We start from the raw sequence: 27,523 nt of genomic DNA, 5'->3' as shown, positions 1-27,523 counted from the left end.
AGATTAAAATCTCAGTATTTTAAAAAGATTCTGAAACTATATGATATCTATAAGTACTTTAGCAATACTGACTGACAGAAATCGGAAGAATTTAGACAGATAATCTGTTTATGAGTGACAAATTAAAGGAAAAACCAACACATTTTATTGTGTCATGTTTTGGTAAGATGATATCATAACTTAGACTGCACAATTTTTCAATATCTCCAACTTTAGTAGAGAAATGAACATTTTTCCAGTCCATTTTCCATTCCCTCAGACTGTGTTTTGGTGATGGCAGTAGTGGTGGTGTATAATTAGGTTGAAATCTGGTGACTGTGTAGACCACAGCATATGATTTTCATTATTTTACCAAGAATTTCACAAGAATCAACCAATTTAGGGATAAAACAGCAAGTATACAGGGAGGGCAAATGTCCTGGAACACACAATAGTAGTCCAAAGCATTCTGTAATACAGTATTGTTCAATGCTGCCATAGACAATGAGTTCATAGTTATAATGATCATGGTACGATGAGTCAACTGGACTGTGTGTTTCATGAGATTCACAACATGTGCTGAAACTCACAAGAATTTTGATTAGAACACTAGGTCTTACAAAATTACAAAATTTATACAAAATAACACACATCTAACAAGGAAATTCTGATACAAGTGAAAAAAGCCTTTCTTAGCTTGCCTAATTATACAGATTACTCCAGAACACAGTCTTGTATAGTCCTAGTAATGTCACAACTTGCTCTGATTGCCTGTGGCAATTTAGGGTGTTCTAAAATATCCTTACTTCTTTAAGTTATGACAAGAAAGTTTTCTGCTTTTTCTCACTATATCCATGATGTACATGTAATTGTATACAGTATGTGAGTATACTATGGTTAATACCATTCTGTCATCATGGAAGGGAGCCATTTTTCAATTTTTTTAATTATTTGGAAGGGGGTTGACACATATAGTACAATTGTTTATTATTACATAATTTAATTTTATTTGTATAAAAGGTATAGGTGCATGTTTCATGTAAATATTTGTCCCAAAACTCAGGCAATACAAATATGAGAAAGCGCCAGATCCTGTTTTTGCATCGTCTTGAAAAAAGTATGTTTTGCATCAATCTTTCCAGTGAGCCATAAAGCACTATGGATAGGGTGGAGTCATCCTGGAGGAGACCACTCTCATCAGGATAGAAATGTTTCCTCATAGAATAAACTGTAATCAGTCAGAGTAACTTCGTATTGATTTGTAGCGACTCTTCCCTTTAATGAACCAAACCATGGCAACCAAAATTCCCCTATAGCCTAATACAACTGCTGGTTTTTCCTTTTATGTGTCACTTGTCTGGTGTGTTTGAAATTATACAGAGATTTTGTCTCTGCTTTAACATGAGTTAATACTGGTATACTTGGTGACATAACTGACTTATACAGTATGTTTGCAAATGCTGAAATGCTCCACAGCATCACAAATCCAATCTTAGTTTGATGATCAATATAACAAATGCATTATTACATTTATTAACTGTACATCTGTATTTTTTGTTCAACATGGCTAGACTCCTGATCATGAGCGATGGGTATGTTATGTCTACAGTTCATTCCCCATTTCGACAACATGCACGAAGGCTAATTTAAAAAGAAACAACAAAACAACTAACCTTCATGTGGTCCAGAACGGTCTCACCAAATAGCACCCTATAAATCAGCAGTATTTAATACTCAAATACATTCGTTTTTGTCTGTGGTATTTGTTAGATACTACAATATTTGTTTATTGAGACACTAACCAAACTAATAAGGGACAAATATAAATAGTTTCAGAGCACCAACACTCTCTTTTCACAAAAAAACAGGGCACTTCTGCTCTGTTTGGCAATGGTATCTATAAAATAATACTGGACTGGATAGATAAAAGAGAAAAATTGGCTAAAACAAATCATGAAAGTCTAGCAGTGAGAAATCAGTTTCCTGAAGTACACATGAAGTAATATGGAAAATACTTAGACTACCCATTAACATGACCCTTAGGAGTTTACGTGCTGTACATGATAATGTTATTCCGAAACGAGAGTGTTGAGTTTCATTTTCAGCTATTTTGTCTCAGTTCTGTGCAGTTCATTTGCTAACATTACTATTTAAAAATGCCACAACCAATATTTGATTATCACAATAATCACAATCCTTAAAAAAATCCTTATATAACAAATAATACAACATAGGTACTATAGCATATGTCTATAGCGTATGTCACACTTGACATACAAGTTGTCATGTTGCTAAGGATTACTGATTAATATTCCTTTTAATAAGCTGCAAGACTTTCCTAAACTAGTTGTTTTTACTTTGTTGACTTACTGTATAAAATCTTCCTTTTCACAGCTGAAATATGAACCAGACAAATTTCACAAGTACCAATGAAGAGGAAATGTTCTGGAATGTTGATTCCAGAGTGAAAATGTCTTAACACAAATCCCCCAAAACATTATTTAGTTTTTAATATACATTTTATTTTTACATTTTGGTTATGAGACACATGGCTTCTCCATCTCCATTTCTCCACCTATTTTTTACATAGCATATGATCATTTGTGAAGTGTATGTGATTTTCCTGTAAGGCGTTTGCGAATGAAGTAAAATTTGCTTCATGTGAGCTTTTAATAGTAAGATATCAGAGTGACCAGCAGCCAAAGGTCACTGAGCCCCATGTAATGTGTCAGCCAAGAAATATGTAGTACAGCCTAGAAATAACAGCTGGGAGATTGAACTCGGTTTCTTTTTCTCTGTTTCATTCTTAATCTTTAAGAAAGACTCATTTCTGTCCACTGATTAATACAGCTTGGGTTGTTTTCAGCAACATTTTACATGTCTAAATCAGTTTACAGTGTTAGTTTGGTATTGTTTGTAATGTTATTGTTAAAATGTTTTAATAAAAATGAGTTTTTTTTGCCAATTGCTTTCAGAAGTTTATAAGAAGGGTAAGTGGTTTTATAGATTTTCTAATGTGTATTTTTGTGAAAGTAGAATGATATGTATGATAATTGTTATTGATATTCATTTTTGTGAAATTATACTTTACATAATACTTTCTCAACACATTTCCTCATCTATGGTACAACGAAATTTTTTCCTGTTCAATTAAATGAACAGGAAGTATTTCCCTAACACATGCAACTGAGTGGCCCAGCATGTGCTCGGTTCAGTGTTTTCATGAAAATGGTTCATACTTTTAAAGAGACAAAAGATTTTCTCTTCCCTTGTCATACTTTTTTGAGAGATCACTTGCTGTGAAAATAGTAACATTTCTTTCCATCAGTATTCACACTGGTTCTTCTTCTTAACCCTCTCTCTTTATATTTCTCTCTGTCTCTCTGCAGGCGGGACAGGGGGGTGGACATCGGACACTGCTGTATGGTCACGCCATCCTACTAAGGCATTCATTCAGTGGAATGGTGAGAATGTGCTATAACTATTAAAGACACTGAAGGGAGGATTAGCCCCATGTTGCAACCACAAATCAAATCTTATTATCAGTGTGCACCGTATAAATTATACAAATAGGCTAAATAGAAATGCTTGAACGTACGATTTGATTAGTCATTTACACTACAATTAATGAATACCATTTTGCTATAAATCAATTTACATGGTGGATTTGAGCAGATTTACATTCTGTCATCATTTCAATTTATTTGACATGTGTGTCTTGTAGTTATTTTAGTTTCAGATGCTTTACATGACTTTGTGTCTTACCTATTCCCTAACAGTATCTAGCCTGTCTAAAGACGTCAAGGTCTCTGACAGACAAGCTGTCATTTGATGTAGGATTACAGGAGGATTCGACAGGTATTTCGGATTCAAATACAAACAATTTAACAATTTGTTTAACAATTTAAGGCTTGCTTTGTGATCACAGCTCAACAGGCTTCTGTCCTTTTGTGACAATCCAACAAAAAAAAGATAGAACTTCATTCATCAATTCAATAGCCTGCCCTCAGACACTTGCTCTCCGCACTTGAACACTGAGCGTTTGCTATTTTTATGTACAGTGAACGTCAGAAGTGTTTATTTGAGAAGGCCACCACTAGAAGACGCCAATATGAGATATCTTGATATGTATCTTCGGAAATGTCTTTCACTTGGCCAGTTTGATTTAATCATGGTATACTGTCACATTTTATGATTTATGTGCAGTTGGGAAATGTTGGTGAAAGGAACTGTTATTCTATTCCTCTATTTAATAAGCTTTTCTTGTTTGTCTTCCTACACAAAGGCGAGGCCTGTTGGTGGACCATTCATCCAGCATCCAAACAAAGGTCTGAGGGTGAAAAGGTTCGCATTGGTGATGATCTCATTTTGGTCAGTGTGTCCTCAGAGAGATTCCTGGTGAGAAAAAAAAATACATTACATCTGTACAAACAGTGTTTTTTATGCATTATTATGTGTTTTAGAGTGCACTTCCTAGTTATTTTGGAAATAGTGTAATTACTTTTAGATTTTTTAAAAGCTGAGTTTTGTATGTATTTATGTTTTTTCTAAAATATGTCAATTTTCTAAATTCTGTTCGCTGTACTTGCTCAGTGTATAAATACTGTGCATTCTGTGTATATATATATGCGTATATATATATATATATATATATATATATATATATATATATATATATATATATATATATATATATATATATATATATATATATATATACTACAAAAATATTAGACATTCCCAAAAATGTGTGCAATTACTTTGCTGTTTGCACTATTTATGTATTTATTGTCTTTTTAATCAATCCTACTAGTCAGTAAAAAAATTTAAAAAATTCATCATTGTAGTCTGAAATGAATGAAAAAGTCAAAATTGTTACGCATGACATGTTTTTTTTTTTTTTTTTTTTTTAGCATCTATCAATCTCCAATGGAAACATACAAGTGGATGCGTCTTTCATGCAAACACTGTGGAATGTGCAGCCTACCTGCTCTGGCAGCAATGTGGCAGTGGGTCAGTTTATTTCTTATATTAAAGAATGACAATTTTTTTTTCCCTAATCAGGCTTTTTCATAAAGATGTTATAAATATTGGTACATTTCTTAAGCAGTTCTGCTGTTGATCTTCAAAAGCATAATTAATTTGTAGGGCACATATTTGTATACATCAGTTGAAGAATCATCTTATCTTATGTTTTTCAGGTTTTGTACTGGGGGGACATGTGATGCGCCTGTTCCATGGACATGATGAGAGCCTTACTATACCAGGAGCAGACCAGTCTGCCGAGCAGCAGCGGTGCGACTCTCTAACATTAACCGGATTTAAAATACCATTTTATGTTGCACATTATGTATGAGTCATGAGTATTTGTAATTATATCAGTCTCTGAGTGCAATGACTTTTCACAGGCTGGTGAACTATGAGACTGGGAAAACAGGGTCCAGGGCCAGGTCCCTGTGGAGATTAGAGCCACTTCGGATTAGGTGAGTGAACACACACAGTGAACACACACAGTGAACACACACAGCAAACACACACACACACACACACACACACACACACACACACACACACACACACACACACACACACACACACACACACGTTTTTCCTACCATCATTGCGAGGACCTTCCTCTAACCCTTCCATTAATCTCAGTGACAAACCAGAAAACTTTTGCATGTTTATTTAATATAAAGCTGACGTTGTGAGTGTGGGAACCGGCCAAATGTCTTTACAAGGTCAAACTTGTCAAAACTATCAACTTCACCAGTGACGGTTAAATTTTAAATGACTTGCACATTTAAAATTTAATCCATCTCTTAGCTGTCTCTTCCAATTATGCATGATCGAGTAGTTCAGTTAGTGAAGGAGGGAGAATGTCTAGGAGAATGTCTTCTATCAATAAAACATTGATTCTGTAACTCAGTACTGGGTTAGGCACTGGATGTTAACAATTATATCCTGAGTGGGCTAAATTAACTACTTAAAAAAGTTTCATAAACTCGAACATTATTAAGATCAATGTGTCAATGAAAGGTACAACCGGCTTTAGGGTATTTGATTCTGTGCTGAAATTGGACTAATGTTTGAGTGGAGTTTCTTACAATTTCTCCTTGTCTGCTTGAGCTACCAAAAATAGTTTTTTATCCTCATAAAAATGTAATTTGAACACCCCACTTGCAAGTTTTCATGAAAATATCTAGGCGTATGTATGCTCCCTGCCATGTGAGCCAGCATCCCTTCACATTTACAAATCAGATGAACATTTAATGGGAAGTTAATTGTATGGTTATAACATCAGGAGATCAGGACACATACTGACCTTGTCATTGCACCATTAAGGCCTGTTACATTGGATAATTGAATAATTCTGAATTTAAAGAGCTAAAGCCATCCTATTTTGAAACATTTTATGAAGGTAAAGATTCAAACATAAAATCTTGCCTTTATAACACTTATTTAATCTTCAAACATTTTCTGATTAACTGAAATAGAATTCACGTACAGGGCATATTGCAGACTAATGTGATAGGCATTTCATGTATTTATTAATATTATATATGCGCACATTCGACTTGAACACAATAAAATGTCAGTTACCATCTAGTGACCATGTTATGTCACTGACAAAATCCATTTTAAAATGTACAATGTTTATGTCAGCTAAGAGAAGGGATGTGAGGCAACAGTAAGCACATGCTCACCTAACCTGGATATATAAAGTTTGGGAAAATGTCAATTGTTCTGATGAATCTCAATTTGGGCAGCATTGTAGGGTTGAAGAGAGTTTGTAGGGCCAGATTTCATCAATAGCATCGATCCATGAAGCCACACTGCCTTATGTCAGCAGTTCAGGCTGATGGAGGTGGTGCTGTATAATAATACGGGGGAATGTTTTCTTGGCACAAACACTGGGCCCTTTAATACTAATCAGTCATTTAATGTTACTATTTAAGTATTGTTGCTGAACATGTGCTCTTTATTACTACAATTTACCCATTTTCTAATGGCTACTTCAAGCCTGAAAATGATCCCTGTCACAAAGCACAATCATCTCAAACTGGTTCTCTGAATATAACAGTAATATTAGTGTCTTCCCCAGACTTCAGAGCTGAGTACTTTGGGGATGTGTTAGAACAAGAGATTTGCAGCATGAACGTACAGCTGAGAAAGCTGCAGTAATTATGTGTGCAGTCGTGCCAACATTGACCAGAATCTCAAAAGAATATTTCTAGCATTGTGTGGACTTCATGCAGTTACAAATTATGGCTGTTCTGTGAGCAACTCAGTATTAGTATAGTGGTCCTAATAAAGTATATAGAATATATAGGATATATTTTCATTAAACAGAGACATACACATTTTTTTCTGGGCTCTTTTATATCAAACAGCTGGAGTGGGAGCCATATTCGGTGGGGTCAACCTTTCCGCCTGCGCCATCTCTCCACTGGTCACTACCTGGGTCAGACAGAGGACCGTGGCCTGGTACTGCTGGAAAGAGAGAAGTCTGACACTTCTGCCACATCATTCTGCTTCAGGCCAAGCAAGGTTCTATTCATTTCCTATAAAACCTGCAGATCAGTTCATGGTAGATTTCAAAACTCATGTCACCTGCTGTGATAAATCATTTTTAAAACGGTTGATATGAATAACTTACATGGTGCTGTGTGTCTGTGGTTTACTGCATTCTCTCTCTCTCTCTCTCTCTCTCTCTCTCTCTCTCTCTCTCTCTCTCTCTCTCTCTCTCTCTCTCTCTCTCACACACACACACACACACACACACACACACACACACACACACACACACACACACACACACACACACACACACACACACACACACACACACACAAACACACACACACACATATATAAACACCTGCCTATAGCAGTTTTAGGGATGTAATTGCTACAGTACCTTCTTGGTTATTTAATGCTAAACAGTGAATTTATCATTATTATAGACATCAATTAGTCATGCCTTTGCTGAAACAAGTTGTTATGCAGGAAGGTCAGTGGCCTGCCTTTCTCTGCCTTTGATTTATTCAGTTTCAATAGCATTTGCTTTTGCACTTACAAATTGCTCTCCATATAATTTAAGGCTTGATATATTTTTGGAGTCAATTGTGCCATGTGCTCAAGATGGAGAGATATAGAGCAATAACAATCGGCTGATTTTCTCACTGGTTCATCTCCTTTGTCCATCCTTTGCAGGAGAAAGTGGACTCTGGCTCAAAGCGAGACGTTGAAGGCATGGGGGTGGCAGAGATCAAGTACGGTGATTCGGTCTGCTTCATCATGCATGTGGCATCAGGGCTGTGGTTGTCCTATATGGCACCAGATGCAAAATCCTCCCGCCTTGGGCCACTCAAGAGAAGGGTGAGGAAATAAATGTTGTGTGATAATTAAAACACCATGCAGCTCACCCTATAAGTTCATGAAGTAAGGAACAGAATTTGATCCTACATTGACATCACATGGGTTTAAATGACCACTTCTGTGTATGCCCAAGATGTGACCTGGGCTCATATTAGAGAGCTTGTGAGACAGGCCCACGTCAGCATGTGTATGTGTAACTGCAGACTCTGGATCCACACCATGCTTTAAATGTGATAATGCGTAAAGCATAGTGACACTGTTTTGTGAGAGTGGTTAGGATAAAGCATTCTAACTCAGAGCTCTGTCATGCTGCTTGATTCTGGGACAAAGTCCAGAAACAACAATACCGCTTCCTAGAACATACAAAAATATCCTAACTAATAGACACCAAAGACTGTTATAGCAGGTGTGCTGAACGTCAGGACCAGAGTCTGGCATAGTTTAGTTTAGCGACTTCTCCTGAGTGGAGTAGGACACCCCTGAACTAAAGAAACTTTATTTAAATATCTTTTTGGCAAATCCTTAAAAATGTGCAACTACTACTTGTCTCTTTTTACAACCAACAATCAGTCATCACTTCACAGTTTTCTTGTCATTGGTTATTAAGTAATAAATAAATCATGATGGAGCATAAATGAATCAATGGCAGTGTGGTGTGATACGGCACACATTAGCACTCCTTAACATGACGTTTCTATTTGACTATAGTTGCATTTAATGTTGTGGAATGCCATGAAACAAGTTATACTTATATTTGCATATAGCTATAACCAGCAATACTCTCTCTTTTCATGAAGTTAATTAGACATTGTCATGATAAAGAGAAAGCTGAAACGATTGTTGTTTTTTTATCGCAAAAAATACATATTTAATCTATTTATTAGCCTCAGATTAAGAAGAATGAAACTAATCAGATTCAAAAATTCAACAGTTCTGTGGTATATGTTAAACTTTATAATTATTATAAACACTTGTTATGATGTTAATCCCAACTAGATATCAAGCCTATGTTCAGTAGCAGGTAACACTTACACATTTGGAACAAGAAGTTTTGAATTATTACTGATGGCTAAGACACCCATGGCTTCAGGGCTACAAAAGATGCTGAGCATTTTTCTTTATGTATTTTTGCATGACTTGGCAGTAATCTAATAAAGGAGGATGCGACTTGAAATGCTATTTCTCTGGATATTTTAGATGAGTAAATGTGTGTTGTATGCAGGCTTTCCTGTATCCAGAGGGCCACATGGATGATGGGCTGATTCTGCAGCTCTGCCAGCATGAAGAGTCCAGAGCGGCTCGCATCATCCGCAACACCACTCTTCTCTTCACCCAGTTCATCAGGTATGTCTTTTTTCCTTGCTATAACTGAATGTTTGGGCCCAAATGACCTAATTTAAATGTTTACAGGAATTGGTTGAATAATATTTTTATGATTGGCTTTATTGTAATAATTATAAAATAAAATAAACTTATGCACTATTTAGCCAAAAGTATGTGAACACCCCTAGTAATACCTAAGTTCAGGCATTTCAGCCACACCAACTAACTTACAGGCACACATAGTCATGAAATGGGTCATACCGAAAAGCTCAGTGACCTTAAATGTGACACTGTCACACGATGCCACAATTACCGCACATCAGTTCGTGAAATTGCTAATATTATGAAATAGAAAATCTAGGATCAACAGCTCAGACATAAAGTGGTAGATAATGTAAACCCCCAGAGCTGGGCTGCTGAGTGATAAAGTGTGTCGAACATAAAAATTGTGTAGCATGTCTGTCCTTGCAAACATTCTGTGGAAGTAACATCAGTGCACAGGAGCCTAAAGAAATTGATGTCTATGCCGAATAGCAGCACAAAGGTCTTAAGATCATAAGGTCTGGTGTACAGTGTCTGGATTTGGTGGATGGAATGCTATCTATTAGAATGCACAATGTGAACAGTAAAGTTTGCTGGAGGAGAGATAATGGTCTGGGGCTGGAAAATGGTTCTGGTTTTTCAGGGTTACACTTTGTTCCAGTGATGGGTAATGTTAATGCTACAGCAACTTAGACAACTAAATGTGTCTTTCTTTGTGACAACAATTTAGGGAAGGTCCTTTCTTGACCCCTGTGTCTAAAGAACATTGCACTTTAACAGCAAGGCAGGTCTTCCCGCCCTAAATCAGTGCCAAAAATTGTTCTTTTGACTGAATGGGCACAAATCCCACTAGACACACTCCAAAATCTAGTGAAAGGCCTTTTGCAGTAGAGTGGAGGCTGCTGTGGATACAAATGTGGGCCAGCTCTATAAAAATGGCGAAGGTTTTGAATAGATTTGTTCACCAAACACATTTAAGTGTGATGGTCAGGTGTCTACATATTTTTCCATAAATTGTATATTATAATAATTATGCTAAGGTCATTTTGACTTGGCAATAACAAGTAGTTCAAATTACTGATAGAGCTACACTTTAAAGAGTAGCTCTATCAGTAATTAATTGGTATTTTGGTAATTAATTGGTAATTAAAATTGGTATTTTGAAATATTTGACATCTACAATGATATAAAACCAAAAGAGATGGTCTGGATGGGAAAAGAAACTCTCACTCTTTTGTTGTTTGGTGCCAGAGGGCTGGATGAACTGAAGGGTGAGAAAGCATCAGGGGTGAATCTGCCAGTGGGAGAAGTACTACAAACTCTGAACGACCTCATCACCTACTTCCAACAACCTGACTCAGAGTTGGAGCACGAGGAGAAGCAGAGGCAGTTACGTTCGCTTATCAAACGCCAGGACCTTTTCAAAGAGGAGGTAAGTACAGTATGCGTGCACATGGACTCGTTTGTATATTAAATGTATTTAACTTAGAGAAGCACTGTAACATATTTTTCTGTATTGAATGGGTGTAATGAAATGCTACTGTAGCTATATGCCATCTGTATCTGCACCTCCATATATCAGTATTGTATCTGTATCTGTGTCTGTGTTAGGGTATGGATTAAACTGGAAGGTTTTTTTTTTTATTACATGTTAACTACCAGTTTTCTCTTAAAAAACTTAAAAAACCCACATTTCCTCAGTCTTATATTGCACAAAAAAGTTTTACCCATTTTGCTTGTGGTCTAGTTTGAACCACTTTGACCTGGTCTGCTGGTCCTCATTTAAGTTTCATAACTCGCTTGTGTCAGCATGAAAGTAAAATCCTCTTTCTTTTTGCTGTCTTGTGTCCTGTGTGGTCATGATGCTTGTCGTCTACTCATATCTGTACTTGTATCTGCATATTATTTGTTCAATCTGAATGTATTTAATAAGAAGTAATAGAAATTGACAGTAGTATTCCATTAAATATCAGCATAAAGGACATGCATGACCCCTTTTTCATTCATTTATTCATCCTCAATAACTGCTTTATCTTGGTCAGGCTGGAATAGAACCTAAATGGGACACCTTTCTGTTGCAAAAAAACATACACACACACACACAAACACACACATACACACACACACACACACACACACACACACACACACACACACACACACACACACACACACACACACACACACACACGCACAGACACACAAGTTCAGGATTGAACTGGGGTCCCTGGAGCAACACAGCGCACTGCACCATTGAAAATAAAGTTATACTTAAACTGAAATTGCCCAGTTCCTACAGTATATAGACCTGAGTTGAGGGGGAAGAAATGATAGTACTCAAAGACTGAGAATGTAGTGATGGATGATGTTTCCTTATTTTCCTGCCTATTTTAGGGAATGCTTACACTGGTCTCTATCTGCATTGACCGACTCAACATGTACCACAGTGCTGCTGAGTTTGAGGAGTTTGCAGGAGAGGAAGCAGGAGAGGCCTGGAAGGACGTCCTCAACCTCCTCTATGAGCTGCTTGGTAGGCATGCCATTACACACACACACACACACACACACACACACACACACACACACACACACACACACACACACACACACACACACACACACACACACAGACACAGACACACTCTCTTCAGTGGTAAAGACTGATGACATTACATGTATTTCAGTGCATGAAATGAAACAGTTTATCGTTAAATGCAAGATATCACATTTAATATAAAGGTACATTTATAAATATGAATTTACATTTATATTGGTTGTAGCAGCAGCTCATGATCATAGCTTTTGGTGAAGCAGGATTAGATTAATAACAATGATGTTATCACACTTGACTACTATAAACTGTAAACGCATAAACCTGTAGGCAGTTGAAATGAGATGACCAACTGTTCAACTGCGTTTGAGGTAATATCATTACCCATGGTTGCAAGGTTTTAGATTTTATCTCAAAAAGCCACACAAAATTTTCTGGCAGTGGAAAAGGACTGGGAGCATAATACGTCAACCCGCTGACATCAGCCCATTTTAGTGTCTCTGACAGGTTCATTTACTGCCTTCCTGCTTGAGTGTGTTCAATTTAGAGTGACATGAGACATCATGAGAAGTCTGGACTCACTACAACTGTTTTTAATTAAACAGTAATGAGAAGAAATAAACCTTTATAGTGGTGATACTTAATACTCAACAATGCATTTTAAAAACTAGAAGAAATAATTAATTAAAAAAATTATTTTTGTTTTGAAATAATTTTCTCTGTTTGAAAATGTTTGAAATACAGTCAATATAAAACAAAAAGATTTTGAATACATTTTTCTTTTTACAACATTTACTTTTGGGCAACTAAAAGCTCTTGTAATGGCTCGAATAACACAGTCCTGGTGGAACATGTTGAAGCCAGAGGCAATATGATGTACACGCAGTGTTTCTATTTAGACTGATCATGATCAGCGTTAATTTCCAAAGGCATAAAAAGGTGTGAAAGGTAAGCATTGACCAAGCAGCCAGTCATCATAGGTAATCAGTATTCACAAAGCAGCCAAAGGTTATACACAGAGGACAGCAAAATGTGACTTGGTTTAGAACTGAAAAAAAGAAATACAAAGAAACTAGAAGAAGGAACAGAAACAGAGGAAAGCTCAGATGTACAGTTGGCAAACACAGCAATATATTCTAAAACCAGTATGCATGTATTATCATGAATAAATAAAAACTTCTTACATTTTTAGATTATATTAGTGGAAACGGTGGAACTGATTAAACAACTATCTGCGACTTAGCCCCAGGACCTCGGACCCTGTCATGAATGTTTCTCCAGTCTTCTGTCTTTAGTTGCCGATGAGTTCTTTCTAATGGAAAGACCTAACTTAATTGAGACCTCAATTTTCTTCACACTCTGTATTAAGCACCATGGTTAATTGTTTTCAAGCCACCCTTGGTATAAAGGCCATGACAAAGGACTGATTATAGGTTTAATGTGAGATGAGAAAATGCAACACTTTATTTTCTTTCACTGATGTACACCAGCTGCCCTGATCCGAGGAAACAGACCCAACTGTACGCAGTTCTCCCGCAAACTGGACTGGCTGATAAGCAAGCTGGAGCGGCTGGAGTCCTCCTCAGGTACTTTACAGGCAGAGTTATGGGTATCGAAGTGCTCATTCTGTATGCAGTAGCTTAGTTTAGTGCACCGTCATGTGGTCCACTAGCTGCAGCTGCACACATAATTGGTTTTTGTTGCTTCTTGGCCCAGAGCACATTAATAGAATGCTGCAGTATGCTTACTCAACCCTCTCCTTCTTGCTTGTGCCTTCGGCATTCTCTACATTATTATTTCAAAGTAAGTGTGTTCAGACTTATAATACAATCTGTGTTATAAACAAATGCTTGTCTGTTTAGGTATTCTGGAGGCTTTGCACTGCATCCTAACAGAGAGTCCAGAGGCCCTTAACATAATCCAGAGAGACCACATTAAATCCATCATTTCCCTTCTCTATAAACATGGACGCAACCACAAGGTCAGCATTTGGCCTCACCTCACATACACTGAGCTGTGCACCAAAACATGCTGCTGCTTAAGAGACCATTGATAAATCATAAATAAGTGAAAATTCACAGGTGCTTCAAGGTTTTCACAGTGTATAATGTAAATTATTATTTAGCTTCAGTCTTCTGTTGTTATAAAGTCTGCCACACATATAGTTAAAGCCAATCAATGTCAGGTAAGGAAATACAGATCAAATATCTTATTTGTGTTGCTAGAGGAATCCCTAAAGCCAAATGAATGATTCTTTTGTGTAGTTAGTGGCTGTCATCATGGTGACATGACTGAAGGACTTGAAGGGAAAAAGTTTTCAAAAATCTCAAACATAACGATTTTTCCTTAGACTTTTCCTGTTAGTCTCCTAACAACAAAAAACAAGTGCTTCTTTTCACACTCAACATTTTACAGCAATGTTAAATGTAATATTAATGAGGAAAAAGTGGAGACAGGAAATCTTGGGCTAAAGGTTTCACAATACTGAGCAGCGATAAGACACAGTAACAAAATGCTGTTTTAAATGAACTTAACATTATGTATCGCAATATACAAAATGAATAGGATTTACTTTTCCATATAACACAAATCCTTTATTAAAAAAATTGATTATTACTTCATTATTACCATTTCCATCTTATCCAAAACAATCCATTCTGAGTGTGGGCTCAATCACTGCTCGTAATTCTAATGCTCTTCCCTAACTACTTCCCCTGCAGATCCTGGATATTCTCTGCTCTCTTTGTGTCTGCAATGGAGTGGCAGTCCGAGCCAATCAGAACATCATCTGTGACTACCTACTTCCCAGACGAGACCTGCTGCTGCAAACACGATTGGTCAATGATGTGCAAAGGTAACAACAGCTCACACACATTATACAGTATGGTCAACGGTTTATGGACATCTGACCATTACATTACACCTATATGTAAGTTCTGATGATCAGGCGTCCACAACCGTTTAGTGAATTTACACTACATTACTCTTTTCACACATAGTGCTTCAATTTTTTTTTACATTTAACTACATTTTATTACTTAGACTTTCCCTGCTGTCATACATTTATTAGTTAAACATTCCTTACTACATTTCTTTTATTAATTAGACTTTCTAAACTCATATTTTCATTAATTAAACATTAAACTGCAATGCATTTGTTATATACATATTAAATATATAAATATTCCCTATTACCATACTTTTATTATATAAACAAGCCAAACTGCCATGCTTTTGATAATTATATATATATTTTTAACATTTTTCTTCTGTTCTTCAGCATGAGACCCAACATCTTCCTAGGCATAAGTGAAGGATCGGCTCAGTATAAGAAGTGGTACTATGAGCTGATGATTGATCAGGTGGATCATTTTGTCACAAGTGAATCCACTCATCTTCGTGTAGGCTGGGCCAGCACTAAAGGCTATGCCCCCTACCCTGGTGGCGGAGAGGGCTGGGGGGGCAACGGAGTTGGTGATGATCTCTACTCCTATGCCTTTGATGGACTTCATCTGTGGTCAGGTGCATGCACAGCTCTGAGGAGCGTGTTTATATTTTCTTCTTTTTATTTTCAAGAAAATATCCAGTTGGTATTTAAGTTTGGAAAACTTTACAGTTGAGAACAAAAATGAAAGAAAGTACAGGAAAGGACAACAGGTACAAACCATTACAACAAAAATGATACCAGAATGGCATCAAAGGTAACTTGAAAATAATACACAGTCTGCATTCTGAATTATACTTCTTTTATTTCAGTGTTATATGCAGTTTATGTTCAGTCCACTACTTGGCTCCATATCTTTCATAGTAATAATACACAAATGAATAAATAAAACAAACATATACATTCAGTATAAAAGTACATTTAAAAAAGAAAATTGATGAATATTTGGAGATCTTTCCTGAGGTACACCTATATAATAAACAGTGTTGTATACTTACTAGTATAAGTACTAGAAAGCAATACTTGAGTAAAAGTACAAGTATCGTACTAGAAAAAGACTTTGGTAGAAGTGAAAGTTGCCTTTTAGAATATTACTCAAGTAAAAGTCTTAAAGTATCTGATATATACTGTACTTAAGTATCAAAAGTAATTTTCTGATATTTAATGTACTTAAGTATTTGAAGTAAAATTTCAGTGATTTTCGGTAGGAATAAGAGGCACTTCATCCAGTAGGAAGAATCTTTCATTCCAATGTACAGAAACATTTCTCGCAAATACGGCCACGTGTGTATAACGTTATCTTCACCCTGTTCACCACTATCGTCGGGGTGGTCGTCTACGCCAACCCGAGGCTCCCGAGCTGCATGCGGCTCTTTGCCCGGTTTCATGCAGCTCTTACGTTCATATCGAAGTTTGTATTTGTGTCTTTTTATTGTGCGTGTTCGCTTCGCTTGAGTTCAATATGGTATTTTCTTCAAACGCGCATGTGAGTGGGATGAAAATACCTCAGTTTCCCAGTAGGAGAAAAATCATGTCCATGTGTATGATGTGGCTCTTTGCGGTGACACAGTAATGTGGCTCTTGGTTTCTGATTGGTTGACCACCCCTGGTCTACGATAACAGGAGGTCCTCCAGCAGGTGCTTCCATGGCGGTTTCAGTTGTGCTTCCGCCTCCTTTTGGCAACATTACGCTGAAGTAGAGCGTGCTGAGCGTAATGCAATCTAGGAGCAGTGATTCGCCCAAACTCCCTTATTGCAGTCGCAGACATTTCTGCTGATTTTATTTTGTAGTAGCGAGTTACGAAGATTCTAAGTGGAAATATAGCGGAGTAAAAGTATACATTTTATCTAGAAAATGTAGTGGAGTAAAAGTGAAAGTTGACGTAAATTTTAATAGCGAAGTAAAGTACAGATTCGTCAAATTTCTGCTTAAGTACAGTAAAGAAGTATTTGTACTTCGATACATTACAACACTGATAATAAGAGTATGTTGTTCAACATACTTAACATGATGAGATGATTTTTCAAGCAAGCAAATAGCATTGCATGACATTCTGTGACCAGTGATATGGGCAACTGACATAAAGTATGTTTTTATATACGTCATATACATTATTAAGTCATTTATGTAGCTTTCAAATCAAGTGTGACTGACCCTTTATTTCAGCTTATTATTCCTAGGTTAAAATGACTTGGTGTTTAGTTTGAACTTATGTATAGTTTGACAATTGTGAGAGAATTTATCTTTAGCATTGTTCAACTTTTATTATAAATGGCTTAAACAGAAGATATGGGTTAAAATTCTCAGTAACTCAGATAATGATGAAGCTCATAATAACACCATGATAATGTGTTGCAGGGCGAATCCAACGGGCCGTGGCCTCCATTAACCAGCACTTGCTGACCTCGGATGACGTGGTGAGCTGCTGCCTGGACCTCGGTGCGCCCAGCATGTCCTTCCGCATTAACGGCCAGCCTGTGCAGGGAATGTTCGAGGACTTCAACATCGACGGTTTCTTCTTCCCTGTTGTCAGCTTCTCAGCAGGGGTCAAGTGAGTCACGCAGTCAGCATTACCACAGACTTCTCACCTACACTGCATTTATGTATATTATTTATACATAAATAACCATCGGGACTATGAGGACACATTATATGCAACAGGGTTTGTTTCTGACATTGCTTAGAACTGTGTCTGTTAGATGAGTTTGAACTAGGACACAAGAAATGTGTACTTGGTTACAATTATTGATGGGGATCAGGTCCTGTAGAAATGCTCAAAGGTAAATTTCTAGCTCTATTTAGGTCAACATTGAACTTGGAGTTTGACTTTGAACTGGTAGAGATTTTTCCATTGGGTATTTTTCCTATCCATTACCTTTCACCTTGAAGCTCCAAAGGGGTTTTTACTGATTTATTACTGACTGAGCCTCCCAGCTTTTTTCACACTTCTTCTCCACAACTGAGGTGTATCTGGAAAATGCGTATTTCCAATCACTGGGATGCATACAAGACAATATTAATAATTGAATCCCACATCATATCTTTCACCAGGGTTCGTTTCTTGTTGGGCGGTCGCCATGGTGAATTCAAGTTTCTACCCCCTGCTGGCTATGCACCTTGTTATGAAGCCCTTCTCCCCAAAGAAAAGATGCGGGTGGAGCCTGTGAAGGAGTATAAGAGGGATATGGAGGGAGTGAGGGACTTGCTGGGAACCACTCAATTCCTTTCTCAAGCATCCTTCATTCCCGTTCCTGTCAATACCAGCCAGGTAGGACCATAACAACACATCGTCTCTCTTTTCTTTTCTATTCTTTTTTTCTCTCTCTCTGCTGTTTGAATACTTTTAGAAATGTAACTATTCATATGGTTTCAATTCACACATTGTGACTAAAATCATCTTTACCTTTGTCAGACTGTTCTGCCTCCACACCTTGAAAATGTACGCAATAAGCTAGCTGAGAACATCCATGAACTCTGGGGTATGAACAAAATCGAGCTTGGCTGGACCTATGGCAAGGTAGGAAACCCATATGATGTTCCAAGGACATGTCTGCATATCACTTCAGCCGTGGAAATTCACATCTCAAAAATACTACCTAAGAGGTGTCCCCATCTCATCCTGACCAGAGATGTCTATCTCTGTTTTATATCATTTCACTTCTCCCTCAAGCACTGACTAGCTAGAAAAAAAATAGATGAGTATAACTGAAAAAGTCACCCTGAATTTAGAGTGTCTGGCTAATGTTAAACATTCAAAAGAGCTACCTAGCAGATGGGCATGTAGATCTCATTTTTAGATATTAAGGCTAATAAAAAAGAGTACACTGATGTAATGTATATCTACTGTTTAGTGCAGCAGCAACTTTGATACACACATACACAGACACAGACACACATATAATGCGAGCAGACTGCAGCTGAGCTTCTGCCTTCAATAGCTCTTAAACCAAAGTCAATGAGCAGCGCACTGTCCAAATGCCCAGTATTAGAAATTCATTATTGCTGAGCACTTTCATTACTCCACAGGTACAATCTAATAATTTTCTGGTGGAGAAAAATATCAACATTCCAGATGTTCACAGATCAATCTAGTGTTAATGAGAGTTTATTAGCTCAATGTGACATTGTTCTGCGGAATTGAGGAACTTACTATTAGTGACAAAATAATTAGGGTTGGGATGGACTTCTAAATTTTAATTCCCAAAGACACTGAATGGATTCCAGAGTTTCAGATCGAAGGAAAATTTCCATGTAAAGAAGTCAGACATTTTCCACCAAAAAATAAAAAATAAAATTTTGAAGTACAAGACTGTTTGAAATCAGAGATTTCAGAGAGTCTAATAAGGTTAATTTCTCACTGCATTTTAAAATTCCTGTTTTTTCTTTTTTTTTTTTAAGGTACGTGATGACAACAAGAGGCAGCATCCTTGCCTGGTTGACTTTTCCAAGCTGCCTGAAACTGAAAAAAATTATAACCTGCAAATGTCAACAGAAACTTTAAAGTAAGTTGGAATAAAATTAATGAAATAGTTTCTGTAACCCAACAATTTTTAATATTTTTAATTAATGCTTATTGATTCTTTGAACACCTTTCTCTGGTAACACAGGACCTTACTGGCTTTGGGATGTCATGTTGTACAAATTAATGTCAATGCTGAAGATGACCTGAAGAAGATCAAACTTCCCAAAGAGTAAGTCCCTACATGCACTGCTTCACTGGCCTGTTACTAATAGTAATAATAAATATAATATACTGAAAATATATTGAAGGTTATTTTAGATAATGCATTAATGACAATATGAAATGTGTACTTTAATATTGCCACATTGGGCACATTCACAGTGGTTGGAAAATTATAGCAGCTGGACATTCATTTGTAAATGACAACAAATATCAAATAAATAGAATGGAATAAAAATGAATTTAAACAAGAGGATGATATTACCAATTAAATATTAAGTAATGATTGTAAAATCACAAGAAATAGCAATATGTATGAGAAATAGCTTTAATTTGTCCTTCTTTGTCATATAGCTATGTGATGTCAAATGGTTATAAGCCTGCGCCACTAGAACTTTCTGAAGTGAAACTGACACCTGGTCAGGAATTTCTGGTTGATAAACTAGCTGAAAACGCTCATAATGTTTGGGCTAAAGATCGCATTAAGCAAGGATGGACCTATGGTATTCAGCAGGTACTTTTATAATGATTTAAGCTTCAATACAAGATAACAGTAAAGCTGTGATGAAAAGCAAAACACTACTGAGATATACACAGTTTAATGTTCCAATCTTTTCTAAAGGATTTAAAGAGTAGACGCAATCCTCGTCTGGTGCCATATTCTTTGTTAGATGAACGCACAAAGAAGTCTAACAGAGACAGCCTTCGAGAGGCCATCCGAACACTAATTGGTTACGGATACAACATTGAGCCTCCAGATCAAGAGGGTAAGGGTGACTCTCAGGCTGTCATTATACAAACCACTATTTAATGTCAAAGCATAATTATGTTTTATGATGATGAGCTTACGATTTGTCTACAGTGGCCCATGTGATGGAGAAGCATGGTGTTGAAAACATTCGTTTCTTCCGGGTGGGGAAATGCTATGCAGTGCAATCAGGGAAATGGTATTTTGAGTTTGAGGCTGTTACTGGAGGAGAAATGTGCGTAGGCTGGGCTCGGCCCAGCTGTAGACCTGATGTTGAATTGGGCATGGATGACAAAGCCTATGTTTTTGATGGCTACCGTGTAAGTGTTACTATAATGACACTCCATCAGTATATCTGTGACATTTGGGTGTTTCTTTAAAATGAATCCTGTCTTGCAGGGTCGACGGGTACACATGGGCAGCCACTTCTTTGGGAGAACATGGAACAAGGGTGACGTGGTGGGATGCATGATTAACATGGAAGATAAGTCCATGATCTTTACTCTCAATGGAGAGATAGTCATCACCAACAAGGGCTCTGAGCTCTGCTTCACTGACTTTGAGACTGAAGATGGTGAGCATATGATAGTCACAGTCGAAAGTGTGCTTTCATTTCATGTCTTATGGTTTACTGATCCAATCAGAGGATGGTCTGATGTCAAACTGCAGATCTTATGAAGCATTTTCAAATGTATTTAAGATCAATTATCTGTTCTTTCTTCAGGCTTCATCCCAGTTTGCAGTCTTGGGCTCTCGCAGATTGGCCGTATGAACCTGGGCAAAGACGCCAGCACCTTTAAGTACTACACCATGTGTGGCCTTCAGGAGGGTTTTGAGCCTTTCGCGGTCAACATGAATAGAGAGATCACTATGTGGTTCAGCAAACGCCTTCCTACGTTTGTCAATGTGCCAGTGGAACATGAGCACATTGAGGTACTGCTAAACACAACAGAATATTTGTCTTGAAAGTGTTTATTTTTTCTTAAACATACATCTATGCATTTAAACTACATATTTTTTGTTAGGTCACCAGAATTGATGGGACTGTGGACTCACCACCATGTCTGAAGGTGAGCCATAAGACCTTTGGAACTCAAGCTAGCAACAACGACATGATCTACTGCCGCTTGAGCATGCCTGTCGAGTTTTATTCTAGTCCCCGGAAAATCACTAATATGAACGAGGTGAGCAGTGATGGACAAAAATCTAAGAAGGATGACAGCTGGAAGACTGACTATAGCAGCATTACAAAGGTACACATTAGATCTCAAAAGGCCTGACAGAATTGTAGAAGTGCTGGTTGTCTACAGCATCTCCTTTTTTGTTTGTGTTTCAGTATTTCTACTCAGTGAGGGTGTTTGCAGGTCAGGACCCTGCCTCGATATGGGTAGGCTGGGTAACACCAGACTACCACTACTACAGCAAGAATTTTAACCTGAGCAAAGTCCGTACAGTTACTGTGACTCTCGGGGACGAGCGTGGCCGCGTTCATGAGAGGTCAGTTCACCATCTGCATAGTCAGAATTTAAGAATCAGTGAGACATAATAAATTATAATCAAGATATGCTGGCACAGAGATAACAATAGCAATGGTAAATACTAATCTGTCAAAAGTTTAAAACAACCTGGTGCAATTCCTGTTCAAAATGTATGCCATGCTCTTTCATGGACTGCCCTTTATATTACCAGTATATTATAAAATACACTCCGTGGCCAAAAGTATGTATAAACCATCTGAGCATCATGACCATCATATGTGGGCATTTTCCGAACTATTGCCCAAACTATTACCTTCAGTGGAAAAAAGGAGCCTAAACATTCCAACATGACAATGTCCATATGCATAAAGCTTCATTAAATGATTCACTTGTATTCTATCTGTGCTATGTGTCCAGTGTGAGGAGGAGTAATTGCTACATGGTGTGTGCTGGTGAAATTACAAGCAGCTCTTCTGGACGAAGCAATGCTGACCTCGTAATTGGATGTCATATTGATCTTGCCTCTGGCCTTGTTTCATTCACTGCCAACAACAAAGAGCTGCCTATTGCATATCAGGTACCTTTGCCTTCCAAATCACATTGCAAGCTGTTTTAACCCTGAAAAAACAGAAGATGAGTAGTTTATACAACTATCAAACTAATCATACTAATAAAGGGTAAAGCATATTGTTCTGATGTTACAAACATTTGCACATTTGAATAAACATCACGTATTAAGAACACATACAGACTTATGGCTAGTTCTTATCATGTTAATCGTAGACGTTTATGTCCACTGTCACACATTGGCTGTGCATTTAATATAATTTAATATATAAAATTTAATATAACACAAAAAATTTAATAATATAAAAAATTTAATATAAAATTTAATATAACACAAGAAAGAAGAAAGACAAGAAAGAAGATTTAAATATTGAATAGCATAATAATTAAACACCCTTCTATTATGGACCTTCTGCAAATCATTAGCAACATAAAAGCATAGTTGATTCTGTACAACGATACAAAAAAGCTTGTTTAATATTAGTTTTGAAGATCCAGAAAGCCTCCCTTACAAAATAAAGTTCTTACGTGTCTCTGATCTTTGTTTGCCTGAGGCTATAAATCAAGATGCTGAACCAGTGCCAGATCCAAATTGTCACTAGGGAGCACTTGTCTAAGAGAAGTATAGATTTAGTGTGGCTTCTTAAAGGATAATACATTGTTCTTGATAGTAAAAAAGAAAAGTTTGATGTGTGCATATTTTTTTATTTCTCTCATGTTTTATTATCTGACAGGTTGAGCCCAACACAAAACTGTTCCCCGCTGTGTTTGTTCAGCCCACAAGCCCCAACCTGTTTCAGTTTGAATTTCCAAAGATCAAAGTAAGTTTTCTTGTAGCATTACTTTCAGTCATTTGAGACAGTTTATTCTGTCAATAATAATATCAATATTAATAATAATGTGATTTATATATTTGTTCCACTTAGGATGCCATGCCATTGTCTTCAGCCATTTTTAAAAGTCTTCACAATAACCCAGAGCCACAGTGTCCTCCACGGCTGGATGTACAGACCATTGTAGCTGTTCTGTGGAGCAGGATGCCCAACATTTTCCTCTCAGTGGAGACAGCACGGGTCAGCGAGAGGCATGGCTGGGTGGTTCAGTGTCTGGAGCCCCTGCAGATGATGGCAGTGCACATTCCTGAGGAAAACAGGCAAATTATGTTTTTTCTCAATAAATGGGATAAATTTGGAATGGGGTGTCCATGTCTGGGTGTAGTGGTTTGGTGTCCACAAACTATTGCCTTGTATAGATTACATACATGCCTGAATCATTGGATCATTTGGCTATGAGGAAAAAAGTAATAATTGGTGTTTATTTCTACCTGGGGGCAGTCGTGGCCTAATGGTTAGAGAGTCTGACTCATAACCCGAAGTTTGTGGGTTTGAGTCTCGGGCCGGCCACGACTGAGGTGCCCCTGAGCAAGGCACCGAACCCCCCCAAGCAGCATAAATGGCTGCCCACTGCTCCGGGTGTGTGTGTGTGTGCACTTTGGATGGGTTAAATGCAGAGAACGAATTCTGAGTATGGGTCACCATACTTAGCCGTATGTCACTTCACTTAAAGAAAATACATCAATGCAGTTTCACTGACATATTTCACTCATTCTTGGATTTGTAGATGATTCATTACTTGTAATTGGTACACTAAAGATGCCAAGAATGAAAAATGGGTATTTACTTTCCAATCTAGTAGGCTTACATACACTCAAATTTTACTTTCAGGTCCAGTAATGCAGACTAAATTAATAATTAACAGATTTTTAATAATAGCCTAATAATACCTTTTTCTTTTGTAAATATCCTTTATCTACATCTAGCGCTACGTGCAGAGTGTGTACATTTTAATTTTGAAAACACAATGGCAACTGAATTATAAATTTTAAAAAAAAATGAAAAACTGATTTGTTTTTTCATATATACAATAGAACCCTGTTGGAAAGAAAATAAACATTAAACACAGTTGTGATTCTCTTCCTGAATGATGTCCAGGTGCATAGACATCATGGAACTCTCAGAGGACGAGGTCTTGCGACAGTTTCACTACCACACTCTGAAGCTCTACTGTGCTCTCTGTGCTCTGGGAAACACTCGTGTGGCCCATGCTCTCTGTAGCCACCTAGACCAATCACAGCTCCTTTACACCATTGACAACCAATACCTGACAGGACAGCTGCGCGAGGGCTTCTATGATGTTCTTATCAGCATCCACCTGGAGACAGCAAAAGAAGCAAAACTCATGATGAAGAATGAGTTTATCATACCTATCACAGATGAGACACGTAGCATCCGCCTCTTCTCTGATGACTCCAAACGCCACACTTTGCCAGGCGTGGGACTGAGCACATCACTGAGCCCTCGGTTTAACTTCACACCTCCATGCTTCATAACCACTAAGCGTGAGTCCTTCATCTACAGTCCACAGATTCCGCTAGGTATTCTAAAGGAGAAGGCCATCAGCATGCTGACAGAGGCAGTGCAAGGTGGAGGTGCTCATATTCGTGACCCTGTAGGGGGCAGCGTAGAGTACCAATTTGTGCCTATACTCAAGTTGATTGCGACTCTATTGATTATGGGCTCTCTGAGTAGTGAGGAGGTGAGAATCATCCTCCTGCTTATTGAACCCAATGTTTTCGGAGAAATCAAGGAGGAGGAGACACAACTTTTAGCTGTAGAGGAGCCAGCAGAAAAAGAAGAGGCAAGCAGCAATGAAGAAAAAGCCGTGGAGGCTGGGGAGGAAGAAAGCAAAGAACACAAGCAGCCACCTAAAGGCCTTTTGGAGAAGAGTCTGCCTGAGTCAGTTAAACACCAGGTCAAAATCCATTTATAATTCTGTGGAAGCAATAAGCTCTCTAGGGTATTGGTTCTCAAAGACGAGATCTGCAGGGGGAAGCTGCAGAGGTCTGTGACATAAAACCAGATTTTACTGTAGTTTTAATGATGGTGAACACAAAAGGTTCTCACAGGAGGACAGCTCTATAAAACCCCCTTATGTTCTTTTAAGAATGTATTATCAATTACCTATGTTATACAGTAACATAAAATAAGTATTCAACACATCAACATTTTTTTTCATTAAACACAGTTCCAAGGCAGGATGTTTACAATCAATCAATCAATCAATCAATCAATCAATCAATCAATCAATCAATCAATCAATCAATCAATCAATCAATCAATCAATCAATCAATCTCATGGTTCAATTTGAAAGTTCATATACTTTTATTCATATAGAAATATCTAAGCTGGGGACCATTAGTTGCAAAAACCTTTGAGAACCTTAATCTAGAGAAGCTTAAGCTGACTACACTGTCATCCAAATAATCATCTCACATAGACCTTCTGGTTTATTAATTACGAGACAGCTTGAATATAGAAGCCCTTGAAACATAGGGTTTAGGAAATGTGTCATTTCACCACTTCATATCTGTCTTTTATGCAGATGTGTGAACTCCTGCACTATTTCTGTGATTGTGAGCTGAAGCAGCGCATCGAGTCTATTGTGGCATTCTCGGATATGTTCGTGGCCAAACTGCAGTTCAACCAGAAGTTCCGCTACAATGAACTCATGCAGGCCCTCAACATGTCCGCTGCTGTTACTGCTAAGAAGACGAAGGAATTCCGCTCTCCTCCCCAAGAGCAGGTATAGTCTGTGCATGTTTCCCATTAAACCCCTGACAGGAATCTTATTTAATATTCTAGTTGAGTCAAAGCAGAGGATTGCTGAGAATTTCCTCAGTCATTTCTCTCACTCTGATTTGTCATTAGAGCTCCAGAGCTCCAGTGGTCCAGAAATGAGTGAGAATGAACAAATCCCAAAAGCCTTTACATTTCTGTTTTTAATTACACTTCCCCTGAATAGCAGATTTATTATCTCTTCTGGCTCCATTTATCATACAGATTATGATGGGGAACTATATATAAAATATATCTATAATATCTCGCAATAATATAGCTCACAATTTGTGCTATATTACACTGTGACTAGAAATTACATTTTTCATCTCACTATGTATCCAGGGCAACCGAATGGTCCATCACTGAGCAGATGCAGCAATCTAATGTTTGCAGTTTCTGAATACAGTATATTCTTTGTTTGCATTTTTTAAATCAACCACCCACTGACCAGTGACAGTAGCCTTTTCATGAAAGTTCAGATACAAGCCCAGACCTGCTTTTAAGCAAACTCCTGTGTTTCTACCAGATTAACATGCTTCTGGACTTCAGTGCTGGAGAGGATTGTCCCTGTCCTGAGGACATTCAAGATGAGCTTCATGCCTTCCATGATGATCTGAGACTCCACTGTGGTACAACTCCTGTCATAGCACAAACAGACAAACACACACACAGTGATGGTGTACAATATACACACATACAAACACATGTACTGTAACATACAGTATGTGGAACAAACATAAGTGCTGTATCTTCTCTTCTAATATGTATCATATGTGAAAACCTAAAATAAACATAACCAGTACATAAATAGAGAAATTCTTTGTTTTGGTGTACTTCTGCAGGTATTCCCATGGAAGAAGAAGAGGAGGAACCGGATACATCTATAAAAGGCCGCCTGCTTTCCTTGTTATATAAAATCAAAGGTCGCCCACAGAAAACTGAGGAACAACCATCAGAGGAAGAGCAAGCAGCTCCAAGTAAGCCAATATCACTATATAAAACCAGAGTCTCTTCCAACTACCTTGCTTTCTATTTTCATCTTCCTTCACCAGGATTTTTTCATAGTTTTTATTACAACATTTGAATAAAACTTCTATCTAAAATGCAGACAAAATAGCCAAGGCAGTCACAACTCAGGGGGAATATATA

The 27,523-nt window shown here is 37.6% G+C and overlaps 1 protein-coding gene across 9 annotated transcripts in view; it reads left to right on the top strand.

The window, feature by feature from the left end:
* ryr3 (ryanodine receptor 3) overlaps nucleotides 1-27,523 on the top strand; it is a 75,937-nt gene that overhangs the window by 12,288 nt on the left and 36,126 nt on the right. For 5 of the 9 annotated variants that reach the window (XM_047801524.1, XM_047801520.1, XM_047801521.1 and 2 more), the window contains exons 4-38: nucleotides 1,551-1,571; nucleotides 3,369-3,443; nucleotides 3,759-3,837; nucleotides 4,265-4,377; nucleotides 4,893-4,992; nucleotides 5,181-5,274; nucleotides 5,388-5,462; nucleotides 7,374-7,530; nucleotides 8,197-8,361; nucleotides 9,584-9,705; nucleotides 10,978-11,158; nucleotides 12,121-12,256; nucleotides 13,768-13,863; nucleotides 14,140-14,258; nucleotides 14,998-15,131; nucleotides 15,558-15,799; nucleotides 17,581-17,773; nucleotides 18,274-18,490; nucleotides 18,635-18,739; nucleotides 19,621-19,724; nucleotides 19,830-19,913; nucleotides 20,258-20,417; nucleotides 20,526-20,670; nucleotides 20,766-20,971; nucleotides 21,051-21,225; nucleotides 21,376-21,584; nucleotides 21,677-21,904; nucleotides 21,988-22,148; nucleotides 22,547-22,706; nucleotides 23,431-23,517; nucleotides 23,623-23,849; nucleotides 24,688-25,507; nucleotides 26,139-26,339; nucleotides 26,901-27,003; nucleotides 27,217-27,351. In XM_047801524.1, coding sequence (XP_047657480.1) covers nucleotides 1,551-1,571; nucleotides 3,369-3,443; nucleotides 3,759-3,837; nucleotides 4,265-4,377; nucleotides 4,893-4,992; nucleotides 5,181-5,274; nucleotides 5,388-5,462; nucleotides 7,374-7,530; nucleotides 8,197-8,361; nucleotides 9,584-9,705; nucleotides 10,978-11,158; nucleotides 12,121-12,256; nucleotides 13,768-13,863; nucleotides 14,140-14,258; nucleotides 14,998-15,131; nucleotides 15,558-15,799; nucleotides 17,581-17,773; nucleotides 18,274-18,490; nucleotides 18,635-18,739; nucleotides 19,621-19,724; nucleotides 19,830-19,913; nucleotides 20,258-20,417; nucleotides 20,526-20,670; nucleotides 20,766-20,971; nucleotides 21,051-21,225; nucleotides 21,376-21,584; nucleotides 21,677-21,904; nucleotides 21,988-22,148; nucleotides 22,547-22,706; nucleotides 23,431-23,517; nucleotides 23,623-23,849; nucleotides 24,688-25,507; nucleotides 26,139-26,339; nucleotides 26,901-27,003; nucleotides 27,217-27,351 — 5,629 coding nt within the window. Of the gene's footprint in view, nucleotides 1-1,550; nucleotides 1,572-2,954; nucleotides 2,970-3,368; nucleotides 3,444-3,758; nucleotides 3,838-4,264; nucleotides 4,378-4,892; nucleotides 4,993-5,180; nucleotides 5,275-5,387; nucleotides 5,463-7,373; nucleotides 7,531-8,196; nucleotides 8,362-9,583; nucleotides 9,706-10,977; nucleotides 11,159-12,120; nucleotides 12,257-13,767; nucleotides 13,864-14,139; nucleotides 14,259-14,997; nucleotides 15,132-15,557; nucleotides 15,800-17,580; nucleotides 17,774-18,273; nucleotides 18,491-18,634; nucleotides 18,740-19,620; nucleotides 19,725-19,829; nucleotides 19,914-20,257; nucleotides 20,418-20,525; nucleotides 20,671-20,765; nucleotides 20,972-21,050; nucleotides 21,226-21,375; nucleotides 21,585-21,676; nucleotides 21,905-21,987; nucleotides 22,149-22,546; nucleotides 22,707-23,430; nucleotides 23,518-23,622; nucleotides 23,850-24,687; nucleotides 25,508-26,138; nucleotides 26,340-26,900; nucleotides 27,004-27,216; nucleotides 27,352-27,523 lie in introns of all 9 variants that reach the window. The other 4 variants (XM_047801525.1, XM_047801522.1, XM_047801519.1 and 1 more) reach the window with 2 other exon arrangements.

This window comes from Tachysurus fulvidraco, chromosome 16 (assembly GCF_022655615.1).
Source record: "Tachysurus fulvidraco isolate hzauxx_2018 chromosome 16, HZAU_PFXX_2.0, whole genome shotgun sequence".
Taxonomy (NCBI): Eukaryota; Metazoa; Chordata; class Actinopteri; order Siluriformes; family Bagridae; genus Tachysurus; species Tachysurus fulvidraco.
Note: the sequence above shows the minus strand (reverse complement) of the source record. Positions and strands in the feature narration are given on the sequence as shown.